Source organism: Perna viridis, chromosome 8 (assembly GCF_037379345.1).
Source record: "Perna viridis isolate PV_CMFRI_1.1 ecotype Kerala chromosome 8, ASM3737934v1, whole genome shotgun sequence".
NCBI classification, from domain to species: domain Eukaryota; kingdom Metazoa; phylum Mollusca; class Bivalvia; order Mytilida; family Mytilidae; genus Perna; species Perna viridis.
Genome location: NC_142452.1, coordinates 12,919,061 through 12,934,362, shown reverse-complemented (window position 1 = coordinate 12,934,362; position 15,302 = coordinate 12,919,061). Strand labels below are relative to the sequence as shown.

At 31.9% G+C, this 15,302-nt stretch overlaps 1 protein-coding gene across 1 annotated transcript in view; it reads right to left on the bottom strand.

Annotated features, from left to right (window-relative positions):
* Window positions 1-2,285: 2,285 nt before the first annotated feature.
* The window catches only part of LOC148609392 (tyrosine-protein phosphatase non-receptor type 5-like), a 43,499-nt gene continuing 30,482 nt past the window's right edge, over window positions 2,286-15,302 (bottom strand). Inside the window, exons 6-15 of the mRNA XM_088595943.1 lie at window positions 14,558-14,769; window positions 13,300-13,383; window positions 12,918-13,017; window positions 12,143-12,221; window positions 11,608-11,684; window positions 10,680-10,817; window positions 10,263-10,382; window positions 8,800-8,960; window positions 7,987-8,100; window positions 2,286-7,657 (exon numbers count right to left, since the gene is read on the bottom strand). Coding sequence (XP_088452069.1) covers window positions 7,546-7,657; window positions 7,987-8,100; window positions 8,800-8,960; window positions 10,263-10,382; window positions 10,680-10,817; window positions 11,608-11,684; window positions 12,143-12,221; window positions 12,918-13,017; window positions 13,300-13,383; window positions 14,558-14,769 — 1,197 coding nt within the window. The 3' untranslated portion in view covers window positions 2,286-7,545. The remainder of the gene's footprint in view (window positions 7,658-7,986; window positions 8,101-8,799; window positions 8,961-10,262; window positions 10,383-10,679; window positions 10,818-11,607; window positions 11,685-12,142; window positions 12,222-12,917; window positions 13,018-13,299; window positions 13,384-14,557; window positions 14,770-15,302) is intronic.

Below are 15,302 nucleotides of genomic sequence, written 5' to 3'. Positions count from 1 at the left end.
GGCACCTTGTAGTACAATTCCCACTGAGATCTATAGACTTCTATTCTAGTTTTAGTCTGGGGTACCTTGTAGTACAATTCCCATTGAGATCCATAAACTTCTATTCTAGTTTTAGTCTGGGGTACCTTGTACAGTTCCCATTGAGATCCATAACCTTCTATTCTAGTTTAAGTCTGGGGCACCTTATAGTACAATTCCCACTGAGATCTATAAACTTCTATTCCAGTTTTAGTCTTGGGCACCTTGTAGTACAAGTCCCATTGAGATCTATAGACTTCTATTCCAGTTTTAGTCTGGGGCACCTTGTAGTACAATGCCCACTGAGATTTATTAACTTCTATTCTAGTTTTAGTCCGGGGCACCTTGTAGTACAATTCCCACTGAGATCTATGAACTTGTATTCTAGTTTTAGTCTGGGCATCAGGAAAATGCATGCATCTGGACCTCCATAAGTTTCAATTACCCAAATCAAACCCAAATCGGCCCATCTAGTCCATGCTCTGCTTATTTTCTTCTATTTGGTTGTATGGTTATAGGTCTGTTTTCTTTGTCTAATCCTTGAATCATATTCTTTTTTATTACTGTTTAAGTACCCGTCCATATACAATTCAGACACTGTAAATGGTTAAGTACCCATCCATATACAATTCAGACACTGTAAATGGTTAAGTACCTGTCCATATACAATTCAGACACTGTAAATGGTTAAGTAAAAGCTAGACATCTTAGAAATGCTCAATTACCCCCAAAATCAATACCAACCTTCTTCTTGTTTTTTTGGAAACTTTTTGTAAAATTTTTCATCATTCACAAACTTTACAAGGCATCCAATTTAAATTTTTCCTGTGTATGCTTTGTTTGCAGATATAGAGATAGTTACAGAAATACACAATAGTTTGAAATAAATTAAATTTGAAAATATTCACCTCCAGTGGGCATTGAGGGTTTTAACACTATCAAGTTTCAAAACATTGGCACCTGTTGTTTCAGATGAGTAGATCTTTGAAAATCAGAAGTTTAAATGGCCTCTGGCGTCAATCCTGTTAAATCAAGTAGAACCATAAGTTGATCTTTCATAGAGCTCTTGCATACACTATTTCTTCCAATTTTGATTAAAATTGGTCAAGGAGTTTTCATGTAATTGAGCAAACTGATGGCATAAACTCACTGAGACTTTTGGTCCAGGTGAGCTAACAGCTAAAGGCTGTAAAGAAGAAACACCACTCAACTGGCTTAATTAGCCATATTCTTTTTTTTGGTTGTAAAGTGTCCATGTTTTTTCTTGGATAAAAATTCTTAATGCTCATACCAAATGAACTATCATATAAACTTTTATTGAATTCTATCTTGTAATTTCACAGAAGATTTTTTATAAGTAATAAATAGCAAAAACTAGAAATCATTGAAATGGAATCCATCTCTGTAGGCCCTCTCGTAGCAATTAAGCCATACATACGATTCAAATTCAGGTGATCAACTCCCATGCCAATTATCAAAGCCCACATCAAAAGACAAAAAACTTAGTTTGTCAATGAAAAAACAGGAATTTGACCTTGAGGTCAAAGTTCAAGGTCATAGGCCACTTTCCATGGTACATGACACATTGTCTTTAGGTGATCTACCCACATGCTTAATATCAAAAGCCAACATTGTAAGACCAAATAGTTACAGACTGGACATGAGTTTGTCAGTGGAAAACAGGAATTTGACCTTGAGGTCAAAGTTCAAGGTAATTAGCGATATCCTGGCTCGAGACATATTTTCTGTAGGTGATCTACCCACAGGCAAAATATTAAATGCCTATATCAAAAGACAAAAAAGTTACAACCTAGACAAAATTTGTTACAGACGGACAGAGTGATCACTTAGGGCAGGCCCCTAGAAAACGTTCCAAAAATGGCTTTTATTTCCAACATAGGTAAACAGATTTTCACCAAGTTTGACCACAGACTGATTTCATCATGCTAAACACTCTCACTTATGTCAAAATTTGGCTAAATCTATCAGTTGGCCATATTTTTCAACAGATTAAAAATCCTCACAAATTTCTAGGCAGAATACCCTAAGGAACATTCATACCAAATCTGGTTCTAATTGGTCCAGTGGTGTCAGATGAGAAGAGTTTTTAAAAAAAATGTTAACAATGATGACCATGGATGCCAAGTAGCTGCAATAGCTCACATGCATGGCCCTGCAGGTTATGTGAGCTAAAAAGGGGGGAAATCCACAAGTACCAATGTGACTTATTTCATTGTTTAACTCGACATCTAGAATCAAAATCAAACTCATATGAGAGGTCATTTTATTGCACAAAATAACAACAGTACAATACAACAATTATTGATGTTATTCTAACTTCTGATGTATCACAGGGATATACAAGGTGGCATAAAGTCAAATATCAGAGGTCAAAGGTCACATTCAGATACTGATGATAAGTATGTCACAGGGCAAATATCAAAAAGTTTGAAAAATCAAATACATTGGTCAAATGTCAGAAATCAAGTGTCAAATAAATGTTGAAGTAAGTACGTTACCGAGCATTTGAAATTAAGCCTTGAATTTGGTCAGTGAACTGTTGTAATGTGTTTACTAATAAAGCTAACAACATCAAGCTGTTGAGCCAATGATAAAGATCCATACTGCCTTAGGAATCCAGCTTTCACCAAATTAACGTAATATTATCTACTTGTTTCAAGGTAGGAGATACCTATTACATTGTAAATTACATTGTAAATTATAACATGTTTGTCATAAACTGTTAAATTACTATTGTTCCTGGGGTAGTAATTTTCATGGTATTCGTGGGTAGGCAAAATCATGAAATTTGAAAACTTCAAAACTATGAATTCAAGAATCCACGAACTCGTGTTTCTTCCCATGAAAATTGGTATCCATGAATTAAAGTGCTTTCACAGTAGTTAATTAAAAAGTCATTGCAAATACATACAGCAGTAATGTGACAAGGAAAATTGAAAAGAACATCATATTTTTTTGTAACATTAAAAAAAAAAAAAAACCCATGAGATTCTTACAAAAAAATTGGGAATATAACTACTTTGAAATGTTAAATTGTGTGATTTCATAAAAATTGAATTTCATAAAAACAAATAAGTTTAAACCTATAGGGGTATGAAACCAAATCAAAAAATTCAGAATTAAGGATTTAAACTTGATTCAATACATTTTACCCATATGTAAAATAAAAAATCTAAGTTTTATTTTTTATTATACAATAAGGAGAACTCTTATGAGGTAAATGGAAAGTGTCTCATAACATTTGCTAACCATTCAGATCTCACAGAGTTAGCAGGGTTTTGTACATGGGAAAACCTAACTGGTACCACTGGTCCCTAGAAATCTTGAAACAGGCAGGGGTCATAATGGTTCTTCTTAAAGTCAAATGACCTTTCTTATACCAGTACATGTTCATGTAATAGGTATTTTCTACCTGTTAAATATAACCATGGCAACATTCCTTCTCTTTACATTTATCAATATGAACAGTTTTGTATGTATATTGAGAAACATCAGATCAATAACTTGTATACTTTCTACAACAAATAAAGAAAACAAATGATTTCTAATATGAAACAGTGGGTTAAGATGTACATGTATTAAAAAAAACATTGTCAGATTTACAATATCAAAACATTTGAGATCAATGAGTATAAAGTTAAAGCATGTTTAAGTAAATTTATTAATCTGCATATAGTACCATTATAAAATCTGCCACACATAAACATATACTTGCTGTTAGATATTGCCGACTCCCTGATGGAACACATAAACATATTTACCAAGACTTACACAAAATTCCAACAATTTTCTTCTGAACAAAACTCAATTGTCTTGATTCCCACTAATTTGACAAACAAAAACAAAATCATATAACATTCAGTGTGGTTAAGTCTTCAACTATAGACATAAACAGCTGCTGTAAAGCGTATTATCCATCAATCCCCATTCACTAGTAACGCTGTCACAAAAAGTGGAGAAAAAAAGAAAATTAAAACTAACATTGTATAAAAAAAAAAAAATCTGTTTTCACAAGTGTTCTTAAATTATTATACAACATGTGAAAAGCAGGACAGATAGCAATATACAATCATACATATGTCAAAAAATGTCTTAATTGAATGCAACATATCCTAGAAACCTGTTCAAAGCAAACCCTGTATAAACCAGTAAGTAACCTGTCTATATCAAACTATGTATAAACCAGTAACCTGTCTATAGCAAACAAAAAATAAACTAGTTTCCAGTCCATAGCAAACCCTGTATAAACTAGTTACCTATCTATAGCAAACCCTGTGTAAACCAGTTACCTGTCTAAATAGAACTTACAATGAGTCAGTCTTCTATTGATTGAATTACTATAACCTGATATAAGTTCAAACTTTCTATCATTTCTTAAGTATCGTAAGTGAAGTTTGATGTCTAAGGAAGTTTGTCCAACAGGTGACTGAGAAGTATTTATGTCAAAAAAATGATTCTGTACATACAGAATTTGCTGTATTTATCATAAAGTGCAAGATCAAGAATTGTCTTATCATAACAGGAGTGGGTGGTTGTTGGAGAATATTTCCATTTAAACCATCTGGTGCTTCATGAGTTGAGGAATAAGAAAAATGAAATTCTTAGAATTTCATAATCAAACCCCTTTTGAACTTAAGACTGTTTGGTTCAAGAAGATATTTGGTTCATACAGGTTTCTAGTTTATTAAGGGTTCAGTTTAGACAGGTCTACTGTAATTATATTAATGAACATTTTACAAAATGAAGTTTTTGACTAGAACTTAAGTCCCTGATATCCACTGAAATGATTTTTTAATTTGTAAATTGATGAATTAAAAAATGTTCTGAAAACACTACAAATATGTTTACTGAACAACTCCACAAATTTATTTACTTCAAAAATGAAGTGTATGAAAATGGAAACATTAAGAAGTTTACATTTTTTGAACCGGTATAGGTAGGTGCTTAATTAGGCAAAGTACTCAAGAACAACAAGTTTTCATAAGATAATGTAAATGGACATAATTGATTTTCACTTTCAAAAAAACTTTCATAACTGAAAACAAAACAATATGAAATTACTAAACTGTAAATTTGTATAAATATAACATACATGTAGTAAAAACTTAGATTACTCCAACCTTTAGTTTTCAACATTGTTTGATGATTCAGTAATAACAGTATTTGTAAACTTGGTTTTATTTTGTTGATTAAAGGAGGCAGACCTAGGGTAAGGGACACAAATCTTTCAAATCATTGGAACGTTTGTATTCAGCATTTTACATCAATCTCGTGTAAGTGTCAAATTAACTTTGACTATTTTCACTCTTTTTCAAAGGAAAGCTTCATACGCTTTGGTGAAATTGAATATGATGCAAACATATTACTGATTTCAATAGTTATGTCCCTTACCCTAGGTCTACCTCCTTAAGAAATAAACTTTCTGAAGACAAAATGCTGCTCAATAAACAAAAGAATGATAGATCTATTGTGAGACTTGCTTATTTATATCTAACGTAAGGAGGTAGACCTAGGGTAAGGGACATAACTCATGAAATCAGTTATATGTTTGTATCATATTCAATTTCACCAAAGCCTTTCAAGCTTTCATTTGAAGCAGAATAAAATGAATCCAAGTTAATTAGATGCTTACATAAGATTGATGTAAAATGCTGAATAAAAACATTCCAATGATTTTTAAGAGTTGTGTCCCTTACCCTAGGTCTATCTCCTTAATTTGATGCTATTGGTATATGAATCAGATTCGCTCTGGTAGAAAAATGGTAAGAGAAAACATACAAGCAATTATTTCTACTTCACAAAAGGCATCAATTCAAAAATAAAAATAAAGAACACTAAATATTGAACATCAAAATGGAATGCATGTGGAGACAGGTGTAAATGGACATGGAACAAATTAATGGGAGATCTTCTTTTGATCTACAAGACCAGCTTGTAGTCACATATATTAAATTTATGTATATTATACAAGATGTTTCATGAAAAATGAAAAAAGGGAGGGTCATGTATTATGATTATTTAATGAGGAAAAAACACAAAAATAAGTCAATGCTTGGTTTTTGTGCAAGAATTGATTGACATCTTATATAAGCAATCTATAATGCTTGAAAATAAATTCAGCTTTTATTGTTTCCAGTAGCTTAAATAAACTTTGATAGAAGATTTCACTATCACATTTTTTTTAATTCATCTTAATATTTTACAGCTGCTCTTTAACCAATCAATTGAGGACCATTGAACAATGCATTCAATTAAATATTAATAACTGGCAAAACATTGTTAACTCTCTGCCCTATTATAATGGTAAAAATAACAATGTATATATAACATATGCAAAAGTTATGCTACATTATACAGAATTAGTTAGATTAGGTTAAGGTTAGGCTAAAGCTAGAATATGCCAAATGTTATTTTTAAGGTAAGATATATTCCAAATCTCAAACATAAAACTTCATATAAATTAAACATGAGAATACTTTTAAATACGCTTTTTTTATTTATGCTAAGACAGTCCCTGATCTAACAAAAAGCAATACTTCGAATAATTTTCAACAAATAGCATCAAAAAATGGTAAACGAAAAAAGCTTCAATACTTAAACAAAGGGATAAAAACTGTACATATCACAGGTATGAAAAACACATGTACACTGTCACATGTCAGTTACATGACATACTAACGTATCACATGATAACACAAGTCAAAAAGCAGACATTCAAATATGAAATTAAATGGATATAATACATATGTTAAATAGTTTTTTACATAAATGTGTCTAATAGATATTCAAAATTGTAGCTGAGAGTGAAAACTATTCCTTACTTCTATTAAAGACAGTTAATGTGTGATTGTTATTATCAAGAAGATGAATACCTCTAATGACAAATAATCTTTCCCTTAATTCATTTTTAGCTAAATGTACCATTATAACATAGCACATATATACAACTACAAAACTGAAGTATTTTACATTAAAGAGGTGTAGGACAACAACAAGAAGCATTGTAACACATTGAAGATTTCACTTATTGTTAAAGTAAAAAAAACATAATGAAAAAATCTAAATAGGATAAGGAAATTTCCCCTCCCAGGCATAGAAAAATTGGATCCAAAATATATATTTTCCAATTAAGTTTTATCATAACAAAATGCTTTGACTACATGACTCAATTCCATCTTCAAACAGTTTTCTAATTACTATTCAAAAGTCTCAACAGAACTAAGTTAACAATCATATTAAAATGTGTTTAGAGTCAAAACATGACAAAACATTTTGATCCAAACTTTCAGAATATAAAGAAAAATTAACAATTAATTAGGTTAAAATTTTCACCTTTAACAAGAGTAACACTATAAAGTAACAGCCTCTCATTATTTTATAACTTTCAACAAATTATGCATGTAAACAATATAAAGTAAATGCCATTTATTACAGTGAAATCGCTGTAACCTATAAATGTTGACCTTAATGAATTTGATGATTGTTGAAGACATCGCTGATATGTTGTCAGTCGCCAGGGAAACCATTGATTGGTTCTGGTTCTCCTAACTCTTTCTCATACTCACATAAGGCTTGGTGTATAAATTCATACTGTTCATGTGTCTGTATCATTCCTCCCCTGTTAATATAAACAATTAACATATTAAATCACTATTCTCTAGCATTTTATGGATATAAGAAACAAGTTATGTGTCCATTTTCATAAAAAAACAACCTCATATTGAAATTTTCTCAAATCCTTCCTAAACTCATCTTTTGACCAATCAGATCACTTAAAATCAGAGATCTGAGTAAATTCTCAACTTATGATTTTTTTTAATGAAACCCAGGCCAGATATATTTTTATTGAACATTAGGGGTGGTATTTTGTGTTGTTTATCAACAAACACACATTCTTTGTATATTGATTGTTTGTCAACTTCTACCTGAGCAATAAATAGTACATACCTGTCAATTCTCATATGACAGACAACACCCAGTATATCTACAGAATGTTCCTCCTTCAGCTGTCTCATTCCTATGGTGATTGCTATTAAACAACCAGTCCTCCCTATACCAGCACTGAAAATATACAAAACATTTAATTGATCTCTTTACAATGCTAGAATAAACCAGAAAACTGTTATTAAGTTAGTAAAACAATTTCTGAAGCTTTTTCAGATCTGTTCTAATATATTTTCAAACTGTATAATTGATGACAACTAACAAACTCTTCAATCAACCTATTCAATCAATTGTGTACTCAGTAATTAATTAATCTGCAGTTTACTACTAATTGATCATTTCCTGTTATCTTTCCTCAACTCAAATTTTAGCCCATTAGCTTGCTTAAAATTTCAAATTTGAGGAAAAAAATGTTTGGTTGAAACATGAGTTGATGGATTTTTTTATGAAACTGGACCCAAGTCTTTTACTGGAATGTACTCAGTAATTAGATAACTTGCAGTGCACTAAAAAGGTCTGATTAGTTTATATGCAGTGTACTAGAACAGGGCCCAGCTTTATAAAAAAATCTCAAATTGAGATTTTGCTCAACTCAAATTTCAACCAATCAAATTGCTTGAAATTGAAGATTTGAGAAAAACTCAAGGATTTGAGGAAAATCTCAATTTGAAAATAAATTTTTTATGGGTTTTACCCAGTAATAAGTTTATTTCTAGTATTACAACAGACACTTCACTGAGTTGTATTTTGTAATAAGTTTATCTGCAGTGTACTACAACAGGTCCTTTACTTGGCTGTCCTCAGTAATTAGTTTACCTGCAGTGTACTACAACAGGTCCTTTACTGGGTTGTTCTTTGGCTCGTTTCTTTTCTACATCTTTTACAAGTTCTAATAACATTTTAGCTGACTGTGGGGGTTTATGATCTGGCCATGCTGTATACCAATAATGTATAACTGTAGCAATCTCTCCATCACACTGAAAACAGACAGACAATATTATTATTAAAAACAACTCTTCACTTGGTATTTTTCAAAGATGGTTCGAGTTGCGAAATACTTCCAGACCCAGAGTGTCAGCCCAACTACTAATAAGATATATTTTGACAAGTTCTTCTGTCAGGTATATGGAATGCTGGGTTTGGCTACCATCAACAGATGGTTAAACACTGTAATAATATGCACTTTAAACTCTAAATTGGTTAGTTCAGACAAAACAAACCAACACAAAATCATTTATATTGCAAATTATCAACTTGCATTTTTCTTGATGTGAATTTTGTTCTTGCTACATACCAAGTTTCATTAAATTCAGTTGCGTAGTTTAAAAGGAGATGTGATGACAAGCTGATACATGATGATTTTGATAAATTTCTACGTTCAAAAGGCCATAACTCCCATAAAAATTAGAGAATCACAGATTCCCGAAAATAAGCACAACTTCATATGGTGTTCTTGCTAAATACCAAGTTTCATGAAATTCTGTAATGTAGTTTCAGAGGAGTTGTGCCATGATGACAACTGAAGCATTACAGACAGACAATAGACGGACAGATGGAGTGACTCAACCCCTAGACCTGCTTCTGCTTTTGGCAACACAGGTCAAAATACTGGTCTGAGCATATTCTTAATCTCTATGGTAACTCCAAAAAAAAAATCTGTGATTTTAGAATTTTCATTATGATTTTACTTGGCTGACAAACACCTATACACAGGCAAATGTGCCACACATGAGAATCATATGGTTTGCATCATATGATTATAATATAAATCGAGCACCATATGAAAATCATATGTTTTGGTATAAATAAGATTATCGCATGATTATCATATGATAATCATATGTTTTTCACAAACATATGATTGTCATGTTTTTAAGCCAAAATATGAGAATCATATGATAATCATATGACTATCATATGTTCAATATCATATGATTGTCATATGATTATCATATGAATCAAGCACCATATGATTATCATATGTGGCACATCTGGCTGTATAAATGTCAAGTTTTCTCCTAAGAGCAGAAAGATTGGAATGAATAGTTATACATTTCATCATGCAGACCATAAAAACAGGTTAATACCAAGAATAAAAATGTGTAGCCTATTTGGAGGTGTACCACCTATTACAAAGTTTGCCTGATTCTTACAAAGACTGCTACTTAAAATGAAATGACAGCGCATACACTGTATAGAAAAGTACTGGTCTAACACACCCATCCAATGTCAGACATTTTACCAGACACACAATGTAGTAAGTTCAATCCTTTACCCACCTTTAATGTTAAGTATCTCACTGTATAACCCTGTTTGGCTTTGACTTTTTCAATTTTAACCTCAATGTCACCAAATGTGCAGGTGCCATAATCCTCAGGTAAGTAATTCTCACATTTAGTCTATAAAAAGATGAAAAATAAATACGGAGTACAAGATACTACACTATTTGATGTTTTTTCACAACTTCTGATTTGCAATTCCATAATATAAGTATACAGCACCTTGAAGTTTAGCTGATAACTTAGACAGCATTTATCTTTTTCGTTTACAGTACACAATAAAGGAACAAGTACATTTAGGACAGAAATGTGTGCTGAAAACCATATGAAATATAATACAATGTATATCTAATTATATCTATCTGATTTATTAATAAGATAACTGGAAAGAAGACCAAAAATGAAAATAAAACTTACACTATTATTTTCTTTAAGTTTTGTTATCATGACAATAATTGGACTTTTCTCAAACCAGACCATTCTCCAGAAATCTACAATAGTATGGGACATGGGACCTTGTGTAGCAATGTACGTGTGAGGTTCACATTCATACCCCTGTAATGAGAAGAACATCTTTAAATGAGTAGTTGTTTGTACTGCATACAAAGTTCTCATACCAGTAATAGAGGAGGAAGGTTATGAAGACAAATTTAAGATATAACATTAGACGCACTGAGCGCCTGATTTCAGTCTAATAAAAAGTTGTATCTAGTGTAATTTTCCAAGATATATGGATATAGTACAGGCAAAATTATCCATGGAGGAAACAACTGATTGTAGAGTAAGCTAGTGAGTGTCTTAGCTTGTATTCAAACAATAACTCTAATTGTCAGATTGAATGGAAGGCAAAGGAAAAATTATTGTTGAAAGATATTAGTCGTACAGCTAGCCTTTCAGTCTGATACTGTTTCTACTCGTTTCGTTAAAATCTGAACATATGGAAAAACTCTGCCCACAGAGAACTTTGAAGTCTACTAAAACTGCATTGTAATTGATAGGGCCACACTAACTTAAAATTTCGTCCTCTTACAGATTAAACCTGCCTCATATTATCTGTCACCCTGTTGGTAATTAATAAAACAAGATCCATAATACTGTAAATGTATAGTGTATAAATATGTTCTATTATCTCAGTGGGTTGGAAAGTGCAAAAAAGTTGTCTCTAACAATCATATCAAAACCAATAAATTTACTTGTTATTTCCAAAGCATCAGTAAATTTGTTGTAAGGCAGAAGCTGTGGAAAAAAACTGAAAATGAATATGCATTTAATATTAAAATATTTCCTATTGAAACCTTAAAACTGTGCACCTTTTTCTATTTTCAAGAAGTAGTATTCCACTTACTCTTATATAGTTAGCATTGATATATGAAGACAGAGGATCCCATTCACTGTCTGGTAGAATAACTCTACTGTGTTCATCTGTAACAGGTTAAAAATGAATTAATTGATTATTCAGTTATACAATGTTAATATATTGATAATTTTCAACTAAAAATTTAAATAACTCAATATAAATGAAATCTATTCAGGACATGCTACATGTTGTGATCCTCTAGTAATGAATCAACACTAGTCAATGTATATATGTACATGTATGTATTTTGCTTTACTAATAATTTACATATTCCCTCACTTTCCTAACCACCACATCAGCTTCCTTGTCCCCATTGTTGACATTATACACAAGCCTAATTGAAATTCACCCTAAAGTTCAATGGCATAGCCCTGTAAAATCATGAAAATTATAGTAATAAGGTGTTTTTTTTGGTTTTTTTTTTTTTGGGTGGTGGGCGGGGAGGGCGGTGGAAAGAGAACAGGGGGTAAAAAATCCTAATACTATATTTAAAATACTTAATTTTTTATTTAAAACAACGCACTGGGTATAATAGTTCTGTAACGATTCTTCATTCCAGAACCAGCAACATGGACCTTCTCGGGGTGATTCATAAATATCTCCTGAAAAGAAAAAACCAACACAATATTGAAAGTAATATTTATTGTAACAAGGTCTGATAAAAATATCTAAAATTAATCTTCAACATAGTTAATATAAACATTACATCGAACATGCCTATACACATGTGCTAGGCATACCCCCTCCCCCCCCCAACATCATAAAGGAAGCTAATGTTGTAATCAAAATTACTTATGCCCCATCTATATGAAGCTAAGTTTGGAATCAATCCACTTATAGGGAGCTAAAATATTTTTTCTATTGATCCATATAATGAAAAATGGTAAAGTCCCACAAAACCAGATGTTGATATAGTACAGCACTCAAAATGCATTACAACCTATGCCACATCTAAATGAAGTCATAAATCAAATTTGAAATCAATCCATTAATTGGAGGCAAAGATTTTGTGACAAAAATTTTCTTTTTTAGTCCATATAGTGAAAAATGGCTAAGTCCCATGAAAAAGGAAGTTCATATTGGATAGCACTCATAATGGCTTACAACATATGCCCAATATCCCCATCTATTTGAAGCTACACACCAAATTTGAAATCAATCCATCCACTGGGACCTGAAATAACTACAACAACATTTGAAAGGAGAGAATGATGGACTGACAAGGTGATTCAATATACCACCCACTCATAATATGGTGTTTTGAAGTAAATAATTATTTCAATATAATATTTAATTACCCAGAATTCTTGATGCAAGGCTCGTGTATTACGGACAGCATTTTTCAGATCTTGTCGACTAAGTCTGTGTCCAGCAGTCAACAAGTATTCTACACCAGTACTGTAAACAAGAAAATTTGTCTTCAGCAACATTCATACAAAACCCAATCTGTGATGACACGATTAGTCATAAATCAGTAGCACATTAGTCATAAATCTATATATTACTTGTTTTTAAATTTCAATGCTTAAATTATATTGCAGTAACTTATCTGGGTCACAAATAGAATATTTCCAAATTAATACATAAGCTTAATTTACATCTTTTTAAACTTAGTTCTTCTTAATTCTTAAATACCTATTAAACAATCATAGAACAGACATGACAAAAGGAAATATATACCTCTCTTTTGGTGGTGTACCATCCCAACGAACCATTTCGGGTGATGCATTCAAATCTATGGTTAATGATGCATTAGATCCTCGTCTAAAAGTAAAAGTACAATGCATCTTTGTATAATAGCCCTAGTCAGGAAAGAATTAGTCAAACATAACTTAATGTATTCAACCACTTATGCCCTATAAATATATATTTTTTAAGGTGAGTCAAAATATTCACATATTCATATTAGTTTGATCACCCATTACATCAACATCCTCTATCAAATGTTTATGGAAATCAACACATGGGCAAAACCACATTTTATGCCTACTCCCCCTTTTTGTTGTAAACACAGTGATTTTCCTACTGTTTTTGTGAAGGGGTCCACGGCCCCTGCAATAAGGAAAATAAGTGTGAAAATTGTGACTTTGGGAAATAATTTATATATTAGTACATGAAGCAAAAGCACTTGAATGCAGTATTCAAAAAACAATTTCTAATAAAAACCCTTAATGAAGACCATTACAGATTCCATTGTATTGAAGTCCATGAGGATGACAATTTTGACACAGTAGAGTGGAGAGAGGTTCTGTAAATCTTACAAATATCAATTTAATCGTGTATAAATCTGGAGACAATGTATCAATCTGCAATTGGGAATTTCACTGCTGAAATTATGCACTTTGGAGCATATTTCTCTTCAGGCATTGGGCCCTAAAATAAGGGTTAGAAAATTACTGGAACAAGTTCCTTAATATAGAAAGAAAGAATCAGATAATATTGAAAAACAATGATGAGCTCCCTGCCATGAAACAAAAAAACAATGATGAGCTCCCTGCCATACAATAAAAAACAATGATGAGCTCCCTGCCATAAAACAAAAAACCATGATAAGCTCCCTGCCATGAAACAAAAAAAATGATGAGCTCCCTGCCACGAAACAAAAAAACAATGAGCTCCCTGCCATGAAAGAAAAAACCATGATGAGCTCCCTGCCATGAAACAAAAAACAATAGTGAGCTCTCTGCCATGGAACAAAAAACAATAGTGAGCTCCCTGCCATGAAACAAAAAACAATGATGAGCTCCCTGCCATGAAACAAAAAACAATAGTGAGCTCCCTGCCATGAAACAAAAAAAATTATACAAAAAAAAAAACTTAATATAATGGAGTTATCATATTACATGTTGACAGATTAGTAGACAGACAGGAGGAATAACCTAGTTTTACATGTACCTATGTCAAAAGAGTACCAGTACAAATTATAATGAACTTGTACCTTTCTAATAGTCCTTTGGCCTTGACCCTGCCTGTGGGCGTTTGTACTGGAGTTATGGACCCTGGTGATGAGTAAAGGGGGCTGCTACTTGGCTGAATCATCTTTGGGTCTTTCATGTCCGGTTTTACAGAAGGAAAATAAATCTGTTGCAGTTTTTGAGCTCCCTTGTCCCCCTCTTCTTCTTTCTTCTTTTTACAACAACAGCAATAGGCCTACAATTTTCAGAAGTTAACACTTAAAGTTACTCAATGAAATCATTTTTTTCACAATGTAACTTTCTTTCAGATCATTAAGAAACACTTCAATACTGTAAGTATAGGAATCTATAATACTGTAAATTTACATTTAAAGCTCAACAGAGTAACTGTGCAGTTACACCCTAAGTTCAATAGTGTTACAGTTGATGGATTTTATAATTAAAACTCCATATTTAAGTACAGATATGGTATTTTCATGTGTTAAGTTCCATAAATCTATGAAACTGCAATGATAGTTTTTTTTATTATTCAATGAACTTGATAAATATCAGGAGATTCTGCACATACTGAAATAAATTGTATTTAGGCGTGAATAAAAAAAAAAAAATTTGATTGTTTACTTTTGTTTTTTTTTTTGTTTTGTTATTTTTTTTTTGGAGGGGAGGGAGAGGGAGAGTAAAAATTCTAACTCCCCCCTCCTTCTCTCTCTCCCCCTTCCAGGCATGAATAAAAAAAAAATTATTTCGACTGTTTGTTTTTTCGAATAG